Source organism: Schistocerca nitens, chromosome 5 (genome assembly GCF_023898315.1).
Source record: "Schistocerca nitens isolate TAMUIC-IGC-003100 chromosome 5, iqSchNite1.1, whole genome shotgun sequence".
Classification (NCBI taxonomy): Eukaryota; Metazoa; Arthropoda; class Insecta; order Orthoptera; family Acrididae; genus Schistocerca; species Schistocerca nitens.
The window spans coordinates 517,127,178-517,154,752 of NC_064618.1; the positions used below are offsets into that span (position 1 = coordinate 517,127,178).

At 45.0% G+C, this 27,575-nt stretch overlaps 1 protein-coding gene across 1 annotated transcript in view; it reads left to right on the plus strand.

The window, feature by feature from the left end:
- LOC126259867 (spondin-2-like) overlaps positions 1–27,575 on the plus strand; it is a 614,486-nt gene that overhangs the window by 407,937 nt on the left and 178,974 nt on the right. Inside the window, exon 3 of the mRNA XM_049956926.1 lies at positions 11,277–11,381. Coding sequence (XP_049812883.1) covers positions 11,277–11,381 — 105 coding nt within the window. The remainder of the gene's footprint in view (positions 1–11,276; positions 11,382–27,575) is intronic.

Genomic DNA, 27,575 nt, shown 5'->3' on the forward strand with positions numbered 1-27,575 from the left:
TGCTGGCTGTGTTTCAGTCAGCTGTGGCGGCCCATGGCAGGCCGCGTCGTCCGAGGTGAATCGTTTGCCCCTCAGAGCCTTGTTAAGGGGACCAAAAATGGCGTAATCACAGGGAGAGAGGTCCGGACTGTATGGAGGGTGGCCGAGAACCTCCAATTTGAATTTCTGCAGGAGTGCCGCGACTGTGTTGGTTGTATGAGGCTGTGCATTGTCGTGGAGCAGAATGACCCCACGGGTGAGATTGCCTGGTCGTTTTGATTTGATCGCTTGGCGAAGGATGGTCCAAGTTTACGAGTAACGCTGGGCATTCACTGTTGTCCCGTGCTACAGGAAGTGAATCAGAAGGAGACCATCTTGGTCAAAGAAGAGCTTTAGCATAACCTTTCCTGCACTCGTGTGGATGGTCTTGGCTTTTTTGGGTGGTTGTGACCCTTGATTTTTCCACTGGAGACTTTGTCGTTTTGATTCTGGTTCGAAGTGATGACACCATAACTCAACTCCAGCCACCAATCGTGCCAGGAACGCATTCCCTTCCCGAGCATAGCGCTGCAGATGAGCAAGATAGTGCGCCATTCGACATGCTTCCTGATGTGGTTGAACACTGTGGGGCACCCATTGGGCGCACACTTTGCGCATGTGCAGTCGTTCCTTCATGATGCTGTGAACGCTTCCGACGCTCAATCCGACCACGGTGGCTATGGATTTCACCGTCACTCGGCAGTCCTGTGTAATGAGTGCATCAACCAGCTGGACGATGTCATCGGTAATGCAGTGCGGTGCTCCAGACCGTGTATCATCGGCTAACGACACCCGTCCTTCCCTGAAGCGCTTGTGCCATGGCTTGACTCTCGCAAGGCACATGCAGTGTTTGTCGTACACTTGTGACATTCGTCGATGAATTTCGGCTCCTCCTACTCCTTCCGCTGTCAGAAAACGAACAATACCTCTTTGCTCTTCTGTCGACGCCTCCATCTCACTGTTTGCAATGCGACTTGGACGATTGATGCATGCTGCTGCTAGCTCTGAATAGTCATGTGACGCGCACGAGTGCCCTCTAGCGACGGGCTATGAACTTCCACTCTCTGGTCGGAACCACACCTCACGATACTACCCTCCTGTCACCTGTTTGAGCATTCCAGACTCCCGCTCGTTTCTTTTTGAACGCCCCTCATACATGTGAGCTGTAAGATTTCGCATGCCGCCACAACGCGCAGTTCAGCGACGTACCGCCACTGATCTGAAGTTTCTCGAAATGGTTGGCTGTCACATTGGCGGCTAGGAATCACGAATGGCTTTCTCTGTACAGTGACATTTCTGAGGTGCGTAACAAAGGTGCGCGGGTAGCAATGAGGGTGTTGCCCAACTGGGAGCTCTTGCAGGAACCCTTTTTTGTTTTATTTTCGCTTGTGGCAATACTGCACTCCCCTCCCCCTCCCCGGTGATCAGGTCACATGAGGACTGAAAAGGCATAAAGACCCGATTGCTGCTTCGATTCACCTTCATGTTTTGTCGAGCAGTTTTGAACGGTTCTTTGTTGTTCCACACTGAATACCGGAGCAAAAATTGCGTTCACGCTGCATCCCAAAAGGCTGTGATCACGTTTAATGGCGTTGCGGGCCCACAGTGTCCTTCGAGAAGTGCTGAACCGTCTGTGGATTGTCAGCGGAGTAAAAAGTTATAAAGAACTTGGTCCTGTTGCTTATCGCGAAACGTGTGGAAATCAACGCCCCAATGGAAGTGGTAGCTGCATTAACGTCCTTTATGCCACCCTCTGTGGCATTTTTGTGTCCGTTCTGAACAGTCGTATATCTGGGACGTTTTCCAAGGCCTCCCATAAGAAGACCCCATGTTTTCAACGCTGGGCGTCACGGTTTTGACCTTCACCACAGGGGCGTCAGGAGAGGAAGGAAGGAATGAAATAAGATTGAGTTTAACGTCCCGTCGACATCGAGGTCATTAGAGGTGGAGCGCAAGCTCAGATTGTGTGAAAGATGGGGAAGGAAATCGGCAGTGCCCTTTTAGAGGAGTCATCCCTCCATTTGCCTGGAACGATTTAGGGAAATCACGGATAACCTAAATCTGGAGGCCGGACGCTAGTTTGATTCGTCGTCCTTCCGAATGAGTGTCCAGTGTGCTAAGCGTCAAGAGGGGGGTGAAGTGTGGTAAGAAGGTGTATAATGACCTTTGCATCATGTGATAAGATCATGGTGGCGTTCGGCAGAATTGTGATTTTCGTGTCAATGTGACATCATTAACCCACCTTACAACTCACACGAGCTTCAGAGCTTTGGCCTTTTATCCACATACGTCGACGCTTTGCTGTTTCAAGGGTCGCGCGAGCCCGAGCGTGAATTTCCAATGTGCCACGATTTTGTACCGTATCAGGTCAATGTTTTAGGCACCTATAAAATGACTTTTGATCTTAACAATATGAATATTTATATATGTGTTTGGAGAGAGAGAGATTGATTTTTGATTCAGATTTTTACTTTAAGTCGTAACTGGTACCTGAATTTTGGTTGCTGCCTCCTTGAATGATCAGCTTCTGCACCAGTTGGTGACGTATTGTAATTTGAGGAAGTTATTGTTCTTTAAGGTTTAAAATACTACTCTGTTAGTTACTTCGCAGCATTGCGGATAGCTATGAGCCCAAGTTTTCGTAGCTTTTCATACCTAAGGGACCACTGTTATAAGTAAATAATATCAAACAGCAATCTGCTTTTCGCGAGAAAAGGAGATTGCTTAGCACACAAACTTCCTTCAAACTAAACGTCCTGCTGCACCAAAATTGGTCAGTGCAGCACCATACTATTATACAAGAATGGCTCTGAGCACTATGGGACTTAACATCTGAGGTCATCAGTCCCCTAGAACTTAGAACTACTTAAACCTAACTAACCTAAGGACACCACAAACATCCATGCCCGAGGCAGGATTCGAACCTACGACCGTAGCGGTAGTGCGGTTCCAGACTGAAGCGCCTAGAACCGCCCGGCCACAGCGGCCGGCTCTCCCAGAAGACCAGATGACATCCCTACTTATGGCCTCAATTCAGAGAGGACAGACTACTATTTTGACGACATCTTTGTTGTGTAATCATCTATGGAACTTAATAAAGTTAATTCATGTACGTTGCCTCACACCCACTTCTTCGATACAAATAGTCATTTGTCAGATGTAAAAATGTTTCGCACTACTTTGTGTCTCCCTCTGCACGGGTGAAACGGACGGTCTTATTCTTTCAAGGAAGAGGCGTCGTCACAAGAAAACTGCGTTTAAATCTGAGGAACTGTCGGCTGTATTACTCCGCCAATTCGCCTGGAAGCTTCGTAATGCCCATGTACCCGTTTCCCGGCAAGAATACGCTATAAAACTGGTATTGTTAGCTCTTAGTACTTTCGCTCGTACTCTCTGCTCTAGTGCATAATTCGAGCTCACATTATCTCATGAAATGAATCACATGCAAATAAAATATTCAATTACGTTTTTTCTACCATCTCGCCTTTTCTCAAATATGAATAATTCGGGCTTGCGTTAGCTCATGAAAGAATTATTCACTAATTATTACCAAACTGGAACGAGGTGGAATGGAGCGTGTAGTCCATCTCGGCGCCTCGGTACTTGTGTTTGCAGATTTGCTAATGCAGATACTCCATCCAACTATTTCATATACATCAACCAGCATCTATTCACAGCCAAAATGCAAATAGAATATTTCGCACAGACAGGAATGTAAATTGTTACTCCATGAACGCCTGGGGGAATGACACCGGGCTGATACTCCGGTGTTACCATGCCTGCGGGATGTGTTCATTAAAATTTCGTCCTTGCACCAATTTATTTTCAGTGCTTTCAGCAGAGAAAAGAGAGTGCTGCGATTAGTTGATGGCTATTGGATGTTTCTAACCTTATTGGACATTCCAGATGCAGAATGCAACACACCATGCGGACAGGACACGGATGTGCACGTGCAGCTTATCGTGATCGGACATTCAGAACGATCGAATCATTGGCATCACTGAGGTGACACAAGTCATGGCATACCTCTTAATATCGTTTCGGGCCTCGTTTTGCCCGACATAGTGCAGCAACTCGACGTGGCATCGAGTCAACTAGTCGTTGGAAGTCCCTGCAGAAATACTGAACCATGCTGCCTCTGTAGCCGTCCATAGTTAACGAAAGTATTGCCGGTAAAGAATATTTTACACGAACTGACCCTCCATTATGTCTCATAAATCTTCGGTGGGATTCATGTTGGGTGATCTGTATGACTAAATCGTTCGATCGATTTGTCCATAACGTGCTTGAAACTAATTGGGAACAACTGTGGCCCGCTGACATGGCGTATTGTCACTCATAAAAATTCCATCATTGTTCGGGAACATGAGGTCCTGCAATTGCAACAAATGGTCCCCAAGTAGCCGAACTTAAGCATTTGCAGTCAATTATCGGTTCAGTTGAACTAGAGGACACAGTCCATTCCATGTAAACACAGACCAAACCAGTATGGAGCACTACCAGTTTGCACAGTGTCTTGTTGACAACTTTGGTCCATGGTTTCATGAGGTTTGAATCACATTCGGACCCTACTATCAGCTTTTACCAATTGAAACCCCGTCTCATCTGACTATCCCACGGTTTTCCAGTCATCTAGCGACCAAACCATATAGTCACGAGCCCAGGAGAGGCGCTGCAGTGAATGTCGTGCTGTTAGCAAAGCCACTCGCGTGCGTTGTCTGCTGTCATAGTCTATTAACACCAAAATCTACCGAAAAGTCGTAAGGGACACGTTCGTCGTACGTCACACATTGATTTCTGCGGTTATTTCATGCTGTGTTGCTTGTTTGTTAACACTGACAGCCCTACGCAAACGCCGCTGCTCTGGTCATTAAGTAAAGCCCGTCGGCCACTACATTGTCCGTGATGAGAGGTAATGCCCGAAATTTGATATTCTCGGCACACTCTTGTCGGTGTGTATCTTGTAATACTGAATTCCCTAAAGATTTCCGAAATGGAATGTCCCACAAGTGTAGTTTCAACTATCATTTTGAGTTGAGAGTCTACGAATCCCAGTCGTGCGACCACATTCACGAACCTATCCTTTTCTACCTTGTGCATGTGGTACTACAGCTATCTGTACTAGTGCATGTCGCTATCCCATGACTTTTCTCTCTACATTATACGACAGATCGCACAGACGGTGTGCTGTACTGCAGTGAGTGCAGAGCGAGTGGTGGCGAGGTGGACTCAGGACATCAGTGTGGCAAGTAGACTCTGCGGTAAGACTGCACCACGAGGAGACCGTAGCATTACTCGACTGGCTCTGACGAATAAACAGATGGCAGCAGCGGAAATACATACAGAGATAACAAGCACTGTGTCGCCTTGAACTGTCGAGAAAGTTACTGGAAACTAGGTTCAGATCTTCAGAGACTTAAATTGTGTAGAAACCGAGAAACCGGGAGAATGAGTGGCATTTTGTGACCTCACATCTATTTATGTTGGTTATATTGACGCTAACGTGTCCGCAAAATACATGGTAGAATGTTACGGGAAGCAGCGATCGAGTGCCATACCTCTCCAACTTCTGGATTCATGAGATGCATAGATATTATATATGACTGCAGGACTGATACGATAGTTGTTGAAGAAAGGCTGAACGTCGCCATTATATGCCAAAAATGGTAAACCCTGTTGTCACACTCTTCACGAGCAAGGTACAGCAGGATAGCGCAAGACCTCCAGTGCAGTTCGCAACATTAACGCCTCGAGAAATGCACAGGACCTTGAATGATTTTCCTAGTCCCCTGATTTGTCACCCATAGACCGTGACCTGGATGCGATGGGAGATGTATACTTCCATACCAGTCGCCAGCGAATAATTTTCATGAACTGACACAATATGTGTTTTAGGAACGCCAAGAAAACCCTCAAGATGACGTTCAAAGGCTGTTTGCTAACATGCCACAGCGAATACAATAGTGTGGTCAGACGGCAATTTGCCGGCCGGCGTGGCCGAGCGGTTCAAGGCCCTTCAATCTGGGACCGCGCGACCGCTACGGTCGCAGGTTCGTATCCTGCCTCGGGCATGGAAGTGTGTGATGCTCTTAGGTTAGTTAGGTTTAAGTAGTTCTAAGTTCTAGGGGACGGATGACCTCACATGTTAAGTCCCACAGTGCTCAGAGCCATTTGAACCATTTACGTGTCACAATGATGCTGATGCTCGATATCAGTTCTCAAGCATTGAAAGTTTAATCGTTTAATATCTGATATGTGATAAATATCTAATCAAAGTTTGTAAAAAAATGTAATGTGTGCCTCATGGTGTTATACTATCCATTTTCGTCATTGTATTATGGCAGTAATTTATAGACATCAACACAAGACATGGTTCTAGTGACCCTATCACCAGTGACTTTTTTTCTTGCTGTAGGAATGGGGACGGAGAGCTATGCCAATATACAGATGAATCGTCTATAACAACACTGTAATATAAAAGGCATTCTAGAACCCCATGCTCAGTGACAGAGTGATCAATAAAACACAAAACTCTCAGGCCTTGGAGTGGAAAGTTATCCGAATGAAGTGGAGAGTTGACAGATTAAGGAGCTCCGTATTAGATGAAATCTTGGAATTTTCAATTTCTGTTTTCTTCATTGACATTAATATACGTAATTTCCCCTTTCCAGTGATATACCGGGTGATCAAAAAGTCAGTACAAATTTGAAAACTGAATAAATCACGGAATAATTCCGTGGTTTATTAAGTTTTCAAATCAAACTGAATAAATCACGGAATAATTCCGTGGTTTATTAAGTTTTCAAATTTATACTGACTTTTTGATCACCCGGTATAATACATACACTGAAGCACCAAAGAAACTGTTATAAGAATGCGTATACAGATACAGAGATATGATACAGGTAGAATATGGCACTGCAGTCGGCAACGCCTATATAGGACAACAAGTGTCTGGTGCAGTTGTTAGACGGGTTACTGCTGCTACAATGGCAGGTTATCAAGATTTAAGTGAGTTTGAATTTCGTGTTACAGTCGGCGCACCAGCGATGAGTCACAGAATCTTCAAGGTAGCGCCGGCCGCGGTGGCCGTGCGGTTCTGGCGCTGCAGTCCGGAACATCGGGACTGCTACGGTCGCAGGTTCGAATCCTGCCTCGGGCATGGGTGTGTGTGATGTCCTTAGGTTAGTTACGTTTAAGTAGGTCTAAGTTCTAGGGGACTTATGACCTGAGATGTTGAGTCCCATAGTGCTCAGAGCCATTTGAACCATCTTCAAGGTAGCGATGAAGTGGGGATTTTCCCGTACGACCATTTCAGGAGTGCACCGTGAATATCAGGACTCAAGAAAAACATCAAATCTCCGATATCACAGCGGCCTGAAAAAGATCTTGCGAGAATGGGACCACCGACGACTGAAGAGAATAGTTCAGCGTGACAGAAGTGCAAACCTCCCGCAAATTTCTGCAGAGTTCTGTGTTGGGCCATCAACAAGTGTCAGTGTCCGAATCACTCAACGGAACATTATCGATATTGGCTTTCGGACCCGAAGGCCCACTCGTGTACCCTTGATGACACAGAGCTATACACCTCGCCTGGGCCCATCAATATCGACATTGAACTGTTGTTGACTGGAAGCATTTTACCTGGTCGGACGAGTCTCGTTTCAAATTATATCGAGTGGATGGATGTGTACGAGGACGGATACAACGGCATGAATCCATGGACCCTGCACGTCAGCAGGGGCTGTTCAAGGTGGTGGAGCCTTTGTAATGATGTGGGGCGTGTGCAGTCGGAGTGATGTGGGACCCCTGATACGTCTAGATACTACTCTGACAGGTAACAAGTACGTAAGCATCCTGTCTGATCACATGCTTCCATTCATGTCCATTGTGCATTCCGAAGGACTTGGGCAATCCCAGCAGGACAATTCGACACCCCACACATCCATAATTGCTACAGAGTGGCTACAGGAACACTCTTCTGAGTTTAAACACTTCCGCCGGCCATCAAATTTGCCAGACATGAACATTATTGAGCATATCTGGAATACCTTGCAATGTGCTGTTCAGAAGAAATCCCCATCCCCTCGTGCTCTTAAGGATTTATTGACAGCCCTGCAGGATTCATGGTGTCAGTTCCCTCCAGCACTACTTCAGACGTTAGTCGAGTCAATGCTACGTCGTGTTGCGGCACTTCTGCGTGCTCGCGGGGGCCCTACACGATATTAGGTAAATTTGCCATTATCTTTGGCTCTTCAATGTACGTTATTACCCTACTTTTCGTTTTTCATTCATCTAAATAAAACACTATGTGGACATGACCATTTTCCAAGAATCTGAAGTACTGAAAAAGGTAAGATTCGTCAGTTATTTAGGACATGGGGATTTAAAAGCTTTCAAGACTGTTGAGGAAGAGAAGCTACTTGGAGCAAATGTAACTATCACTAAACTGGATTGCACAGGTCATGTACAAAGCAAATGAGTACGAGGTTGCGACGACTGAAAACTGCATATAAGAGAAATAAATTGGAAAACGGCAGAGGAATAAATGGTAATAACAGAATCTATCATAAATAAAACCTAAAATTATCATGGCATGGACATCAAGCAAAACGTTAGTAATGTAGAAGATATGAGACAAACTGTAGGGGTAGTTTTGTTTCACTTCCCTTCAACAGAAGAGAAACTGATTCACGGCCTATGTCCTTCATAAAGTGATTCATGGTGGAAATTCAACATATCGCAGCAAAACTATAAGAAATTTATTCATAAACCAGTTATACCATTTGCCATAGTGGAGGTCTTGAAAGAAACTTTCAGAAATTTGACAGGTGTAAGACTATTGAAGAAATGTCTTCATGGCCAAACCCAGATACTAATGGGTCCATCAGCATAGTAATGTTGTCCAGAATTATACTGAATTAAACAGAAAAAGACGGTGGGGAAATGGGGAAGGTCTTGAAATGAAGACTGCACATACCCTGAAAGAGTTACACTGGTAAAGAATAGTTGATATGAAAGAGAAAATTAAAGGTTTTTAAGATCTGTATGCAAAGAAAGTGGTTATGTGAGTTCTAATGATGCGATGAGGCGGGGGAAGGGGGCGATGCAGGATTTTAGTAAACAGAAATGGAGTAGAGGCTGGGATGTGGGCTGGTCTATGGTTTGTAGAGAAAAAGATTAGGGAAAGTTGGAGAGAGACTGGGCGAACCAAGTTGTTGGGTACGATATTGAGGGATGAGTTAGAGCTTGTTCTTTTAGCCATCACTCCATATAAGCCGGGGTGGGCTGTCAGAGATACAAACATACTGCTCTTCAGCCAAGCGTCTTTTTTAAATACATGAAAAAGGTATAATACTAGAGGAAACGATTACGTGTAATTTTAAATTTATGAAAGGTGTTTTGATTGATGGCAAAAATGTACAAAAGTTAATGCTCTTTTGTTTGTTAATAAAACTGTGTGTAGTCCTACATAAAGAGATTACGTTCGGGTGTAATGCAAAGATAACAAAATGGTTCAAATGGCTCTGAGCACTATGGGGCTTAACTTCTGAGGTCATCAGTCCCCTAGAACTTAGAACTACTTAAACCTAACTAACCTATGGACATCACACACACCCATGCCCGCGGCAGGATTCGAACCTGCTACCGTAGTGGTCGCGCAGTTTCAGACTGTAGCGCCTAGAACCACTCGGCCACCCCGGCCGGCTAAAGATAACAGTAAGTAGGGAATGGGCGATGGGAGATAGATGTAAGTCGTGAATTGGAGAGTGGGCCGAGCCGTAGAATGGAAAAGGAAATCAAGAGGTCACGATGGAATTGTTGGTGGGGAACACTGATGGTGCATAGAGTAGGGAAGGACAGTAGTAGCTGATAGGATGGCTAAATGTCGAGGAAGATTTCATTACCTTGCAAGAGGAGCTTAATATGTTGGTCAGTACCTTCTGGCTCTTTGCGATAGAAATGAACCTTGCGTTGCAAACGGGCTCGAACAACAGCTCATGCAATTTTTGCAAACTAAGGTTTGCTGATGACAGAGACGTCAAGGGAATTGGAAGTGCAATTGAACGGAATGGATAATATTTTGAAAAGAGGTTATAAGATGAACAAAAAATAAATAAAGCAAGGGTAACAGAATATAGACGAAATACATCATGCGATGTTGAGGGAATTAGATGAGAGAGGGAGACAGTAAAGTACTAGACGAGTTTTTTTATTTTGGTAGTAAAATAATTGATGATGACCTAAATACAAAGGACATAAAATGCAGACTGACAATAGCAACGGTAGCATTTTTCACAAAGAGAAGGTTGTTAACATCGAACATAAATTTAAATGTCAGAAAATCTTGTCTGAAGGTAATCAAACGTGAATGCTAAGCAGTTCAGACAGGAAGAGAACAGAAACTTCTGAAATGTCGTGTTACAAAAGAATGCCGAAGATTAGTTGGTTAGGTCGATTAACTAATGAGGAGATACTGAATCGAATTTGGGAGAAAGGAAATATGAGGCACAACTTGACTAAATGAAGGTATTTTTTATTTAATCGTATGGCAAGGGCGCCCCCCTCCCCCCCCTCCCCCCCCCCCCCCCCCCCCCCCCCCCTCGGGCAAGCCGTTCGCCGGGTGCCGGTCTTTCAATTTGACGCCACTTCGGCGACCTGCAGTTGATGAGGATGATAGGATTACGATAAGGATAGCACAACACCCAGTCCCTGGGCGGAGAAAATTCATCGAACCCAGCCGGGAATCAAACCCGGGCCCAGAGGATTGACAAACCGTCAAGCTGACCATTCAGCTACCGGGGGCGGACAATGAAGGGATCATATGGTAGGACACGTCTTGAGACATCAACGAAACGTAGTTATGTTAAAGGGGTGACGTGTGAGAAGGTAAATATTATAGAGGGAGACCAAAGATTGCCAATAGCAAGCAGGTTCAAATGGTTGTAGGTTGCACTACTTAATGAGACATGTAGAGGCTTACTTGGAGAGCGGAGCAAAACCAATCTATAGACTGAACATCATGATAACGCAGTCATATTTTTGGATTCATCTTCCAGTCGTTTTTATAGTCGTATAAAGAATTTTGTCACTTACGTGTCTGACCGATTTTGGAATTCCCGGCACCACAGGTTGCTAATAGCCTAGAAGTTACATAATTATGTATTTTAGTGCGTTTTCACCGTAGTTAACACAGAATCTTTGCTTCTACTTAATGTAAAACTGACTGAAGGTATTCCCTCTTATGTCTGTCGCAGGTGTCCGCCGTAAGTCGCATCACGCCGTCTCCTGACTGGTTCATCGGCATAGACAGCGTCGACCTACTGGTGGCCGGTTCCTGGCTGGACTCCATCACTCTTGAGGTAAGACACACGACGGATGGCATAGTGAAAACCGCGGAACTATAGTGTACATTTACATTAGTGGTTCGTAATGCGCTCACTGTTTTCGAAGTGCACCGCCTGATAAAGTCATGCATCCAGAAGACATGGTCATACGTATATTCGTATATGTACACATCTTCCACCGGTGTGTACATGCTTAGTGTTGTCACCAGGATGCAGCAGCGTTGTTCGTCTTTAGTAATGTTACAAAACCAGGCTGAATATACAGTGTGTCCGGGCTAGAGGTGTTCACAGACAAATTCTTATAACGAAAGAACTCGACATTTTAGTTGTTGGGTAAATGCACAATCCATAGAGACACTCTCCAAGAGAAGATCCTCACCTCATTACTTGATGAATAGCGCTGAGTCGCATGGTACATTCACGCCGGTGACCGGGCACACCTATTTGGACATGTTGATGGACTTTGCAGTTCCACAGATGCCTCCCGACGTCGTTTTCTAGCAGGATAATGCCCCAATCCACCATCATGGGGATGTTATAACATTTATTTCCCCATGAGACGTTTCCTGAGCCTTGGATCGGAAGGGCGGGGGGGGATTCCCATTGCCTGACCATCTCAGTCTCCGATCTTACTACGCTGAATTTCAGTACTTGGGAGTTAATCGAGGACATTGCTCACAGAAGAAGGGTCAAGACCTGTCAGATTTGAGACGCCGCAGTAGAGGCCGTAACATCTTTCATGCATATGAATATGTGGGGAGAAGTGGAGTACGTTTTCGATATCTGTCGAGCAACAAATGTTGTCCCTACTGAACTGTACCAACATGCATAAAAATGTTTGAGGTCATGTGCACAGTGTTGGACAAGTGGACTTATAAACTTTAATAGGCACTGAAATATAAATAAATGTATTTGTATACTTCTAGCCCAGACACGCTGTTCAGTACCTGACAAAGTTTGAAAGGGGCCTCAATGTGGGGGTCTCCATTCGGCTGGTTAGTCGAAACGTGAGATACCCAGATTTGTGGGGGTTAAGACATCACAGTGGCCCGTTGGCGGACTGCATCGGAACGTGTGAGCAGGCAAGTATGTCGTCCAGGTTCCAGTTGGTCACATCTGACCACCACAAGGGAACATCGTCGTGCTGTGCACCAGGCACATTGTAACCCCCTTCACATAGACGTCTGCCATCCAAGACCAAGCGTTGGACTCCGTGCAACATTCTGTGTCATCCCGCTCCATAGGTCGGAGACAAACAGCAGCCGAACTAGAGGATTACCGTCCCGTGTGTAGGCTGTCGTAAATATAAACGTCTGCGTTTAGAGTGCTGCCGTGATCGGTGAGCACGGACTGCTAGGGAATGACCATCGTCGGCGAGCACAGCGTCGACATAAGCAAGAGGTCTCGTTCTTTCAGTGTTTTTGAGAGGCGCAGCGGTGTTACTCCTGACGTCATAGTGTGGGAGTCCATCAGATATGATTTCAGGTCAAGGCTGGTACAAGGCTAAGTGAATAATGACGGCATAACAGTATATGATAGAAATCCTTCGTACTGATGTATTACGTCTGATGCGTCTGTTTTCGGTGCCATTTTTCAACAGGACAATGTTCGTGAACACATGGAAAGTGTCTCTAAGAACTGTCTGCGTGATGTTGAGGCAATCCCACATCTGTCTCTGATAGAATATGTACGGGACCAGCTCGGACGTCAACTTCTTTCCAGAGCCAGCATCCACGATGTTAAGGACGAATTACAGCAGTTGTGGGGCATATTGCTTCAGGAGAGAATACAACGGCTATATGAAACCCTTGTCAAGTGAATCAGTGCATGCATCCATGCTATAGGAAGTGGGCTCACACTGTCAAGTTCTTTGTAAATTTCATTCAGTTTTGTAACCAATCTAATAACATCATAAACACCCCCAAACGATTGCGTTTCATTCCGGTTCCTGTCTCCCCACCTCCGCCCCTCCTCCTTTGGATGCGTTACTATTTTTTTCTGACAGTGTACATATTGGCAATAAAGTATCGTAAACATCCATAGCATTTCATAAACGCATCAAGATTTTCGACAACGAATAGTACAGTACGTAGAATGTAGGTATTCTTCGTACTCAAAAGTCTATCAATGTAAGGAAGGAAAACTGTCTTCATTGGTTCAAATGGTTTACCTCCCAAAAGCTTTCGAGAGTTCTTGGCAACGGAATTCTAGAGATGTAACGACTGACATAGTTTGTAGTGAAGCGTTTCCGGAAAACGGCTGCTAAGTGAATTGTTCACAGAAACTAAGACTCCTTAACGCGATCTTTACTTGATGAATCTGTGACTGAAAAGCAATGTTAGCATGATATGTTTGCTAAAAATTTCACTGCAAGTTTTAATAGGCGTTATGTTTCTAAACTGTATTTTTCAAGCTCTGTCGATTGCTAAAAAGTAAAAAAATGGTTCAAATGGTTCTGAGCACTATGCGACTTAACTTCTGAGGTCATCAGTCCCCTAGAACTTAGAACTTTAGAACTACTTAAACGTAACTAACCTAAGGACACCACAAACATCCATGCCCGAGGCAGGATTCGAACCTGCGACCGTAGCGGTCTCGCGGTTCCAGACTGTAGCGCCCAGAACCGCTCGGCCACTCTGGCCGGCTAAAAAGTAAAAGCTGTATGTAAATAACTTGTTTCTACATTCAACATTGTGGCAATTACACCCGTTGTTAATGTACCAGCATTTCGCATTTGCGATGGCTTTTGTCTCGCGTTCATTAACCTGTGATCTTGCGACATTAATCACTTAAATATTCTGCTAGACAAATGTATTCCTGACATTTCATTTCTCTACATCAGTTATTTCTAACTGCTGGGATTTTTTCCCCCTTTAGTGTATAATGACGTCATGCGCGGTCCGTATCGTGTACGGCCTAAACGATGGTCGGTGGATGTTGTTAGAAATCAGCGCGCCGCCCAGTGTGATAAACGGTGACCGCGACACTGGCCACCGACCCCAGCGCTGACAGTCGCCCATCAGCGGAACACGGCGGCCGCAGCGCCGGCCACAGAACTGCGCCGCTGACAAAGTGTCGCCCGCCGACTGCCGTCAGCCGCGTCGACTGCGCTGGGCCGGACTCGACTGCGGGGGCGGCGATTATCGATCCCCGGGGCGGACGCTTCGCCCGCCGTGTCCTCTCCTCCCCCGCACTGGCCACGTGCGAACCTCTGCCCCCAACACCGACACGCTCACTTCCGGCGCTGCGCATGGTTCTCGTACCATTTGATTAATAGCCCCACAGCCGGTCACTCGTAGACAAACAGCCATCCACGTATCACGGTGACTGTATGAACCGGATCCCTTTCAGTTTGTTCTTGAAAAATACTGACACGAATATCTTATAGAAGGATAGAAAAATCTGTAGAAGCCGATCCTGAAGAAGACCAGTTCAGGTTCCGGAAAAAAGTACGAACACGCAACACTATGCACACCCTAAGACTTATCTCAGCAGAAGAATTGCACTGTACCAAAACTACGGTTCCATAGTTTCGGTACAGTATAAAAATATCGTAATAAATGATAGTATTACCGGTAGTTTGGTAGCACAGGTAAGGAAAGAAACATAAAAGAATGTGTTAGAGCGGAACTGGGAGACGACGACTTTATTATTTTGTTTCTTTTGCACATAATTAGAACCGTACATCATTCAGTGTTAGTCCATTGCGTGTTTTGTATCCTTATAAAATACAAACTACATTTTATAAATAATAAAAATTAGTTTATCACGTAACTGTAACCAAACCAATTACTTTTGATGCAAGTACAAATGGTTCAAATGGCTCTGAGCGCTATGGGACTTAACTTCTGAGGTCATAAGTCCCCTAGAACGTAGAACTACTTAAACGTAACTAACCTAAAGACATCACAAACATCCATGCCCGAGGCAGGATTCGAACCTGCGACCGTAGCGGTCTCGCGGTTCCAGACTGTAGCGCCTAGAACCGCTCGGCCATTCCGGCCGGCGATGCAAGTACAAATAACATGCATAAACATAAAGAAATCTATATAATTGTTCTTGTTATTTTGTACTTAATAGAATGTAGGTCACCATAATCAAGATAAAAGCGTCTTGTTATTACCAATACGTGCGAAAGATATTTATCAATAACAGAAACATGTTTTACATAAGCTCTCTGAAGCACTGAAGAAATGTTTGATATGCTTTTGTTATGACTTATTTAATATTCTTCTATTTCTTCGTTTTTTGTCGAGGAAATTGCTTTTTGTAGCGCTATATCATAAATCGCTATTGCCTTTTTTTTTTTTTTTACTTTTACTATAACGTCCCTCTGTTTCGGAATAAAATCTGAATTTAATATGGCAGTCAATTTTGCTACACATAGTGTTTATTTTCAAGTAACAGGCAGGGGGATAACTACGTAGTACAAAAACGTACTGAGTTATGTGGCGCTGTATATATCCTCACTCAGTTTCTGGACGGTTCACCTTTCCAATTAGTAAGAGACTGATATGCAAATAAAGGGATTGAAATGAGGTAACGCCCGTTACGTATGCAACACACCTATCGTACAGGTAATGCGGTTACAGTCTTAACTGACCAAAAAAACTAAACTCCGTCCGAACAGGACTTGGAAGCCCCCACTGTACCGACCGGCCGCCGTGTCATCCTTTCCCCACAGGCATCACTGGAGACGGATATGGAGAGGCATGTGGTCAGTACACCGCTCTCCCGGCCGTATGTCAGTTTACGAGACGGGAGGTGCTACTTCTCAATCAAATAACTCCTCAGTTTGCTTCACAAGGGCTGAGTGCACCCCGCTTGCCAACAGCGCTCGGCAGACCGGATGGTCACCCATCCAAGTGCTAGCCCATCAAAAATGGTTCAAATGGCTCTGAGCACTATGGGACTTTACTTCTGAGGTCATCAGTCCCCTACAACTTAAAACTACTTAAACCTAACTAGCCTAAGGACATCACACACATCCATGCCCGAGGCAGGATTCGAACCTGCGGCCGTAGTAGTCACGCGGTTCCAAACTGTAGTGCCTAGAACCGCTAGCCCATCCCAACAGCTCTTAACTTCGGTGATCTGAGGGGAACCGGTGTTACCACTGCGGCAAGGTCGTTGGCGTTGACTGACCAAGGCTACTACCAAAACTGCCATAGTCTACGTCTGCTTATGACAGTCTACGGTACCTTACCGAAGTTTTACAACTCTACTCACAAGGTAGACTGAAGAAAGACTCAAAGAAATCTTTTGATGTTGTTGACTGGATCACACTCTTTGAAATTATCATGGTAGCAGGAGTGAACTGCATAAAGTGAAAAGTTATTTAGGTACTTCTGAAAGGAAGTTGCACTTATCACTCTGTCATATCGATAATATCTAGACGACCGCACACAGCGAGCTCCGGGACGCTCATATCTCAGCTGAAGACGCAACTCATAGATGGTCCGCCAGTTGGCACCAGCGCGAGTAATATATTCCTATTCCTATGGGTGGCGCTACAGACGCCACCACAGGACGCCGCCTTCGATTCCATTCTTTGCGCGCTAATATACCTGACCGCATATCTTCTTAAGACGCCTCTCACCGAGTTCATTGGTCAAATATCGGAAGGGTCTCAATGAGGTTACAACGAACAGTGCAAAACGCTACTACTCTTCAAACTATATCCAAAACTGCTGTATGATCCATTCACATTAACGTTACCACCTGTCAAAAGCCAGAGTATCCTTTTGCAGCTAGAGATGCTGGAAGAGAATCAGTGAGGTTCTGGAAGGTACCGACAGGGATGTGGTGCCATGCACTACAGTGCCATGACCAGCTGCGGTTGAGGATCCATGGCGTCAACAGCCTCATCAACATTGTTCCACAGATTCTCGACTGAGTTTAAATCTGGAGAGTTTAGTGGTGAGGGGAGAACGATAAACTTAACCTGGTGCTCTATGAACCACGCACGTACACTGCGAGCTGTGTGGCATTACGCATTGCCCTTCTGGTAGATGCTATTGTGACGAGGAAAAAACAATCTGTATGTAGTGGTCGACATGGTCCCCAAGGAGAGAAGCATACGAGTGCTGATCCACTGTGCCTTCCAGAATAACGAGATCACCCAGGAAATTCCAGACCATAACTATTCCTCTACGGCCTGCAACTTCCGACGATTTTTCAGGGTCGTACACACCAACAGCCATAAAACGTGATCTGAAAACGCCACATTTGGCCTCTCACTGGACGTCCAGTTTCGGTATTGGCGTGCGAATTTCGCCCTTCGTCGCCGATGGACAACAGACAGTAAGGGTGCATGAACAAGGCGAATGCTGTGGAGGCCCATACGCAGCAATGTTCTCTGACTGGTGGTTGAGAAGACACTGTTGGTAGCTCCTTGGTTCATCGGGGCGGTCAGTTGCTCAACGGCTGCACATCTGTTCACCTGTACACATCTCCAAAGCCGTCGTTCACTCCTGCCATCTATGCCCTGTGGTTCACCACAATTGCCTCAGTACCGGTTTTAGATGGCGCCATATTGTCATGCATGGCATAGTTTAACCACTGCGGCTTGCGTACATTTTACAGAGTTAGCCGTTTGGGAAATGCTTGATGGTGATTTTTGGTTTGTGAGCCTTTCAACCACGTGGTTATCAGTGTCCGTAAAAATTCCCAATCCTTACACTGTCCAGTCTCGCAATTTCCCCTAATGATAATGAAATGATCAGGACAGCACAAACACCCAGTCCCGGGCGGAGAAAATCCCCGACCCGCCCGGGAATCAAACCTGGGGCCCCGTAGGGTCCAGAGGCAGCGAAGTTAACCATTACAGCACGAGCTGCGGACTAGGAAATGCCACCACCCTGGGCCCAGAAGCCAATGATCATGCCTTTTGGTCATAATATAAGTCGCTCAGTTTCCGCTTTATAAGAACGACTGCACTGTTTCCTGTGTCACCCTACACGTTTTACATACCCTCCACTGCTAGTCATGCCACCTACCGTCTGAGTGGTTATTGCACGTTGACGCCTAACATATGCGGTGGTCACATGTGACTGGACCCTGTGTTTTGTGAATTACGGTTCAGACATTGCTGGAACAGACTCAGAGCTTCAAAGTTATGTATTCGTTGTTAGGACCATAACAGCTCGGTACAGTCCATGCAAACAGAAATGTAACAGAAATAATTGGGGCATTTAAACGAGCATCTTCGTAAGAAAGGGAGCGTCGAGGGAGCCTGTTGTATAAATTTAGAGAACCGGCATTCGACGGGGACTGTGCTTCAGTCCGATTTCTCTCGTAGAAATCATGAAAACAGCATGTGACATATTAGGGCACATACAGATGCACTTAGACAGCCATGTTTCCCCTCACTCAGTACACTACTGGAGTAACGGAGAAAATGTCTAATATTGGTGGGATGAATCTTACTCCAGGTACTGTGCCGTCGTTTGCGAAGTATAAGTGTGAACCAGATCTCTATTGACGAAATTTCAGGTGTTCTTCAGGGATATCTTCTCAGTGTTTTGGTATAAAGGACCCGCAGTCTCTGGCGTCTCTTTACAGAGTAATGCTGTGACTGCGATTTACACTCTAAGTAGATAGTGTCGGAAGTTCCATGCGGCTTTTCGCGGATGATGCTGTAGTATACAGAGAAGTTGCAGCATTAGAAAATTGTAGCGAAATGCAGGAAGATCTGCAGCGGATAGGCACTTGGTGCAGGGAGTGGCAACTGTCCCTTAACATAGACAAATGTAATGTATTGCGAATACATAGAAAGAAGGATCCTTTATTGTATGATTATATGATAGCGGAACAAACACTGGTAGCAGTTACTTCTGTAAAATATCTGGGAGTATGCGTGCGGAACGATTTGAAGTGGAATGATCATATAAAATTAATTGTTGGTAAGGCGGGTACCAGGTTGAGATTCATTGGGAGAGTGCTTAGAAAATGTAGTCCAGCAACAAAGGAGGTGGCTTACAAAACACTCGTTCGACCTATACTTGAGTATTGCTCATCAGTGTGGGATCCGTACCAGATCGGGTTGACGGAGGAGATAGAGAAGATCCAAAGAAGAGCGGCGCGTTTCGTCACAGGGTTATTTGGTAACCGTGATAGCGTTACGGAGATGTTTAATAAACTCAAGTGGCAGACTCTGTAAGAGAGGCGCTCTGCATCGCGGTGTAGCTTGCTCGCCAGGTTTCGAGAGGGTGCGTTTCTGGATGAGGTATCGAGTATATTGCTTCCCCCTACTTATACCTCCCGAGGAGATCACGAATGTAAAATTAGAGAGATTACAGCGCGCACGGAGGCTTTCAGACAGTCGTTCTTCCCGCGAACCATACGCGACTGGAATAGGAAAGGGAGGTAATGACAGTGGCACGTAAAGTGCCCTCCGCCACACACCGTTGGGTGACTTGCGGAGTATGAATGTAGATGTAGATGTAGATGTAGACAAAACAGAAGCGACGCAGGACTGAGGAATTATGCGAATGGGGCGGAAATAGGTAGATGTGCTGTACATGTACAGACAAACAAATCACTAGAATTTCTGAAAAATTGGACGATGACCAATCACGCGTTGGTCCATCTCTAGAGCTTATGAAGCAGCTATTCGGCTTTGCTTTGACTGATAGATTTTTGGATGTCCTCCAGAGGGACATAGCGCCACATTCTGTCCAAATGGCGCATTAGATCATCAAAATCCGGAGCTGGATGGAGGATCCTGCCGATAATGCTCCAAACTTTCTCAATTGGGTAGAGGTCTGGAGACATTGCTGCCCAAGGTAGCGACTGGCATGAAGTGAGAAGTATTTACATGACCTAGGTCCAACCTTCTTTTGCTAAAGCACTGTGAGCCATAGCAGAATGATTGCTTGTACATCAAGCAATCAAGCCATACATGCCATAACGGCTCTGCCTTCCTGTGCGTCAATGCTACTGCGCCTCTGGTACTTCTGTTTGACAGTAGGGCGTGGAAACCGTATCTGCAATGTGGGGCGGTACTCTTCATATCAGCAACTTGTCTCTGATGTAACTTCATCTCGTCGACCCATACTGACCCACTTCTATGGTCACATGCATTAGCCATTCGAGGTGCCTCAACGTTATTCACCCATTCCCAGTAAATCACACTCTAGGACAACCTCTTTTGTCGTTATCTGCGGCACCCTGAAAGCACAGCGGTGCGTCGACGGTATTTTACAACTTGTTTTGTTGCCCATCATGGCAATCCAATCTGGGCCTACATTTCAGCACGATAATGCCCGCCAGCACGCGGCGAGGGATTCTACTGCTTATATTGGCGTGGAAGGTCGCCGGATCTCTCCCTAACTGAGAACGTTTGGAGTGCCCCAACCAGCCAGAGATTTTGACGGTGTAATACGCCAATTGGAGAGAATCTGGCACGATATCCCTCACGAGGAAGTGCACCAACTGTATAAGTCAATGCCAAACTGCATAAGGGCCAGAGGTGGACCAAAGCGTTATTGACTTACTGAATTTGTGAAGTTCTTTCTTTTGACCAAACCATTCAATTATATCTGAAATTTTAATCATTTGTGTGTATGTCATATACCCACATCTACCTATATCCGTCCCATTCGGATTTGCGGTAGAGCACCGTAATCGCTCTTGTTTCTGTCAAAATACCTACACAACAGTGTAAAATCCTATAATATGCAATCACCAAAACTTCTGCATATAACATGCAGTAATGCATCAACCATGGGACGTTAAAGTACTACGCTGTCGTTGCCCCATGTGCGAGAACAGTTACGAAGTCGTTGCGTCGCTTTTCCGCTGCATTCAACGAATCGATGCAAGAGGAGCGTATCGGCCAACTGTCGATCAGTAAACCTATCCATAGTACAGACTGTATCACTGTTGACGCACAACTAACGGAGCAGGACAACAAAACCCTAGACAGAAGCCAGCAGTACTGAGTGCTAACTCAGGGCATTGATGTTGTCAACAGCGGTTATGGTGAGGGGTCGACACTTAACTGTTTGCACTGTTTGCACTATTTTCAGCGCAATACAGACACAACAAATCTAATTGGGGGTGGGGGGGGGGAGGGGGAGAAACCAAAAGAAGTGCAGTGACTCTGCAACGAGCCGTTGGAGACCGTGAGCCTTCATACCAAAATAATCGTTAGGTATCCCACAAAATAATCGTTAGGTATCCCAGTACAACCTTTGAGAGTTTGTCCGTGGAGTTCCGGTTCACCCTGTAGACTATATGCAGATGTACCTGGACGTAACGGTCCGTACACAGTCTTCGACAATTAAGAACATTCATAACGACCTAGATGTGTCCAGAGCAATGTGCAGTATAAAAAAAAGAGGTGTTATTTTCTAACACCGTTGGCAACGAAATTTGATACTTTATGACTTGGTTATAAAGTAACTTCCACGACCGCTATCAGTTTTTTTAATGTGGTGATATATTTTATGAGCTGGTATTTATATTTCTTTCGCTACATTCATTAAGAAAAGCGAAATATTATAAAACATTTTTACTGTCGTCAGTTGCCACATTGCGACGCACCACATATAATTTTGCGGTGAATAACGACCAAAAGTTAATGTAGTGGAACCCACTCAAAAAGCGCTGTTCACACCCGAATGCAAACACACTCTAAAACTGTGGCGGTCGTAAAATTATGCAAATTTCACAAAATTTTATCGCACATGAATTGCCGCCCAACGGCGAAATGAAAACATACAACGCTATGCCCGGCCGTGAATGATAAAGTTTATGGAATGATTCGCCAGGTATAATCCGCAGAAAAATATTTTTTTCTGTAACTACTTCGATTTTCAGCTACGTGCAGCATGTCTGCGTCAGTTCAAATGGTTCAAATGGCTCTGAGCACTATGGGAATTAACTTCTGAGATCATCAGTCCCCTACAACTTAGAACTACTTAAACCTAACTAACCTAAGGACATCACACACATCCATGTCCGAGGCAGGATTCGAACCTGCGACCGTAGCGGTCAAGCGGTTCCAGACTGTAGAGCCTAGAACCGCTCGGTCACTCCGGCCGGCGTCTGCGTCAGTATCCAGGGTTTAACGCGTGTAAGTGCACGTATTTCCATTAGTGACGGAGGACGGTGTACTGAACAACACTACACTAGTATTTACTTCATTTGCAGACTAATTTTTATACCTGTTAGAAGTAGTACGTTTTATGTTGGTTAGTATCGCCAAGAACATATGGCAAGAGCAAGTCACTAATGAAGATTTTCCCCGGGGTAGGAGGTCAGGTATTGAAATATTCAAATGTGTGTGAATGCCTAAGGGACCAAACTGCTGAGGTCATCGGTCGGGTCAGGGCCACTCAGCGCGGCCAAGTGTTGAAGTATTGATGTATGGACGTAAAACGATTTTCTTTTCTTTTTTTTTTTAGCGACGGGCCTTGGTTTTTGGGAAAATCGATTTTGAAGTTCATTGCGCCCTTTGTATACCCGTAACATTAGATCTATTTCGGGCAAGTCAGTGTAGCGCAGCGGCAAAGATTCACGGCTACCGCTTTGGAGGTACCGTGTTCGAATACTACTCATGTACTTTCTTTTCAAAATCGACCGAATTTTTCAATTTTATTTCAAAGAATATCAACAAACAGTGTAAGGTTTGCGAAATATAAAGATATATTCAGTTATTAATTTTTTCAACTATTCATTCCGTTTGTGGTTCGCAGTTGGAGTTCCAAATGTTCGTACAACGGTCGCTTCTTGCATTACCTGAAATTGATCTCCACCCATTATCGTCCCCTCTCCCGTGAATACCGTTAGGCGTAACGGGAACCCCAGCTCCTAGTTGGGGCCAATGAGGATCAGAGCTGCATTCCTTTACATTCGCATCTAACTACAGCGTGTTGCTCGCAAAGCGTCTCTAGTGTAAGAAAAATTCTGTGAAATGGAAGAGCCAAGTTTTTCTGCAGTAGTGCAGCTAGAAGAAGATCCACAAGTAGAGGAGTTGAACGAATAATCAAAAGACGAAATCACAAATGACATTAAATACGCCGAAAATCTACTCCGCGATTCGAAAACGGTACCTCCAGCGCGGTAGCCGTGAAGCTTTACCGCCGCGCTACGCTGACTTTCTCGGAATAGCCTGGTACTCAGGGTAAGTTCCTCTGCAGCATATTTGAAGCGCATCAAAATCCGTGATTTACAGTATGGAGGGTCCCCTTGTTAGTGGTACAGTTACGACCTTGCAGAAAAGACCAGGCAGTAAATTATGTGATGTGTTTGTGGGGAGACTGTTAGGCACAGAGAAAAAATAACTATGGGCACATGTTAGGGTACCACATCTCAAAATATGTACACCTGTGCAGCTAAACGCGTTACATGCTGAATATCTGTCCAAAATTGGGTCATATGATGTAGTTGAGGAAAAACTAAGTATAAGCAATGATTGGCCGTGAACCCTAACAGCATAGCAAACACATCAGTAGTAATATAGTGGTAGTGCGAAGCTCATGCACAATGCCGTAACGGGATCCTTTTTAGTTCTGCCTTTTTAATTCTACCTTTTAGTGCTACATTTTTAGATGTTTCAGGTACTACTTTGCTCACTCACAATTGTGCCAACATAAAACAAACATTCATTTGATTTCCATTTCAAAATACCTGCTGACTAGTTTGAACTTACACAAAGGTGCGTGCTCTCTACTTGTTTCGCTCATGGGAGAGCGTTTCGGAAAAGCTGAAGAATCTGGTCTGACCGACATCACTTGTCCAGTGAACGTTTACGCATAAAGTTTCAGTGTCCAGAATTTAGTGTGGAATCTTGGAATATTCTAAAGCCTTCTACGTACCACTTTCGAAAGTACTGCGAAGACAAGATTTGGCTAATTACAAGGCGCTCAGAAGAAACTAAGCAGTCATCGTTCCAGCGCTCCAAACGCGAATGTAACTGGAAGAAACCCTAAAAGATGGTTGACGGAAAGTATTTCCTGTCATGAAATTCACAATGATTTTCAGAGTATGGGTGTATATGCAATCAACACAGATTGTTACCCAAGTAGTACAGTGTGCCCGGACTAGAGGTACAGAGAATCAAATTTTTATAATGAAAGAACTCGACATTTTATGTTGTTGGGTAAATACGCAGTCGATACGGACACCCTCTAAGATGTGATGCTCACCATTTCATGAACAGCGCTGAGTCGTATGGCGAATTCGCATAAATGTTTACTGTGCAGTACGCAGACGTACTCCTGACAGTCAACACGTGGACGACACAACAAAACGTGCAGTGTATGCTATGGTTAGCAGAGTTAAAATCTATAACTCGTGTTCGGCTCCGTGCAAGAAGAGAATGGAACGTGGGTCCTCGCTTGCAAAAATCCATTTGTCTATGGGACAGAATTCCTCGACAAAGAGGAAGTTTGATTTCATATGCTGGAAAACATCCTAAAGCGCTGGTGAATTAAGAGGCTGCGGAAAGCGTGCTTCAAGACTTCGCTGGAAGCCAACGTAAATCCATTTGGGAACTAGCCGCCACCCTCTGTCTCCCAGTCTGACTCCACTGGATTTCCGTGCATGGAAATTTGTCAAGGACATTGTTCACAGAATAAAGGTTCGAGGTGTGGCAGATCTGAGACTACTGATTTACACCACAATAAAGTCCGCAACACCTGTCATGCTTATGAACATGAAGAGAGAAGTGGAGCACCTTTTCGATATCTGTCGAGCTACTAACGGTGCCCACATCGAACTGTACCAAGATGCATAAAAATATTAGTGCTCCTGTGTACAACATTAGACGTATAAAGTTATAAACCTTAATATGTACTAGAATATAAACTAATGTTTTTCAAACCTTTAGTCTGGATACAGGTATAGGAGAAGCTGATTTGGTTGGTATCAAATGTTATTTTATTACGTTGCGTCATGAATGCAGTTGTGTCTTCGTAACCCAACACACTGAAAAAATTATAGGATTGTTAGGTAGAAGAGTTGGAAGTCGGCGTTTCTATATAAAAGTCACAAAGACAAAGTACACGAACGGTCCCTTGGTGTTTTAGGAGGGATCTGTTCGAATTTATTTACAGTTGATTGGGAAAACCGCAACACCTAAATCAGATGTACTGACGTGACATTGAACAGCATTGCTCTCATATACGATTTGCTGCGACCTTCCATGGCGTCAGTATTTGCAGTAACTTCAAAAACGGTTCAAATGGCTCTGAGCACTATGGGACTCAACTGCTGTGGTCATCAGTCCCCTAGAACTTACAACTACTTAAACCTAACTAATCTAAGGACATCACACACATCCATGCCCGAGGCAGGATTCGAACCTGCGACCGTAGCGGTCGCGCGGTTCCAGACTGTAGCGCCTAGAACCGCTTGACCACTCCGGCCGGCTTTGCAGTAACTTCGGCCATTAATAGACCGCCTCGTGCTTGACTACGGCGCTCTATCAAACTGTGTGCCTGATTGTGAAAACACATCGCACGTCCAGTCGGAACAGGCAAAGGGACGGTCATTGGCCGCTGGGTGCACACGTCTGTTCTGTTTCACCGTTCGTCGTAGAGCTTTACAGGGACAAACTGGCTTACGTTTATTAAGTGCAGCGATATTCGTTTATAATTCGAAGTCTTCTTTATAAAATGATATTTTGATTTACATTATTTCAGAATGTAGTTTTTCACAAGATCAGCCATTATCAATTGTTTGGAGAGGAAAATTTTCTTTGTCAATGAAAACCAGTTTATATCCCTCAAAATGTAGTTGCCGTGTAGACAGAAGAAATCGCTAGACATTTACTGACTGCAACGTTTGTTCAAATATACTACAGTCGTATCTCTTATTATTCAACTCATTCTCCGGCGCGGACAAACTTAATTGGAAGATACTGGATACGGTCGAACATAAGTAATGTCTTTACGTAGCGAAAGATGGCAAATCTGGATGACGACATGGTTGCTAAAATCACTTCATAAGCTTTGAATCTCAAGGGAATAAGGAATATCTCTCTGCGAAATTGTGTCGAAATCAGAAGAATGAGGTGGAGGCGTGTCACTGTTTATCACCAAACTGTGTGCCGTTGTCCTGCTATATATTTCAAACCACTAGCTATACTGTTGTGTAGCAGGGTCTAAATTACTCACATAAATAAATGGAATCTGGTGACAAAGTTAACTCAGTGGCCTTCCTAACGCTTGTGATTGTCTGTAACGACGGCCTCCAAATACCCACGAGACCCAAAGAAACCATCTTTTGGAAAACTAGCTGCTTTAAGTACGGGTCGGGCTAACAGATTCAAGGATTGCACTCGTCGGCCTTGATAGTTGCACGGTCAGCGCTGCAGATTGCTACCGAAGGAGCCCGAGTTCCATTCCCGCCCGGGTCGGAGATTTTCTCCACTTGGGGCTGAGTGTTGCGTGTCCTTACGTTCGTATCGGCCTAATTAACAATCAGCTATTGAAATGGCTGTATGGACACGAAACGAAAGCTAACAAATTTTAAAAAAAGAAAAAGACTGTATTGACCTGTAGGTCAATGGTAATTTGGAGACGCAAGTGTACATGTCAGGATCGACAGGATACGGATTCGGGTATATTTCGAGGGATCTTAGTAAACGAGACAATAGTCAGGAGTGAAACGCTGAAATTAACGAACATTCTTGTCTAGAGCGTACTCTGTTATCGAAGGTAAGGAGTGCTTTCCGCAACAGCAACTGCTAAATCGTGCCTAGTCGTCAAAGATGGGGCGTCTAGGAAACCTGCTTTCTCGGATCGCTAGACATCAGTTCAAGCAAATCGTATTAACGAGCTTTATTACGGAAAGTAAATGATATACTTAACTTTGAGAATTACATAGATGTGTCGCAAGCATAGGGAGACAGGCAAAATAATCAATCTTCTCCAGTGTAACAATTCCAAAGTCTGACACAAAGAGGGTTCAAGCGAACTAAATGAGCTTTGACGCTTCTATGCAAGTCACTACTGAGGCTGCTGTTCGACTGGGCCGCGACCAGTCGAGCGTGGCGCTTATGTCCTCTTCACATAGAGGCCGTTGCTGTGGCGTTGTCGTCCTGGAGAGGGGTCGGTCAGCGGGCAATTGGCTGACGTCATCTCACAGCCCTCTCTGCTCTATTGTTCCCGACTGGAGTGCCGGCGCCTGACTCTACACCGTAACAGCAACAAATGTAACAGGCGAGAAGAGAGATGTGAGGTGGCCAATGAAATTTAA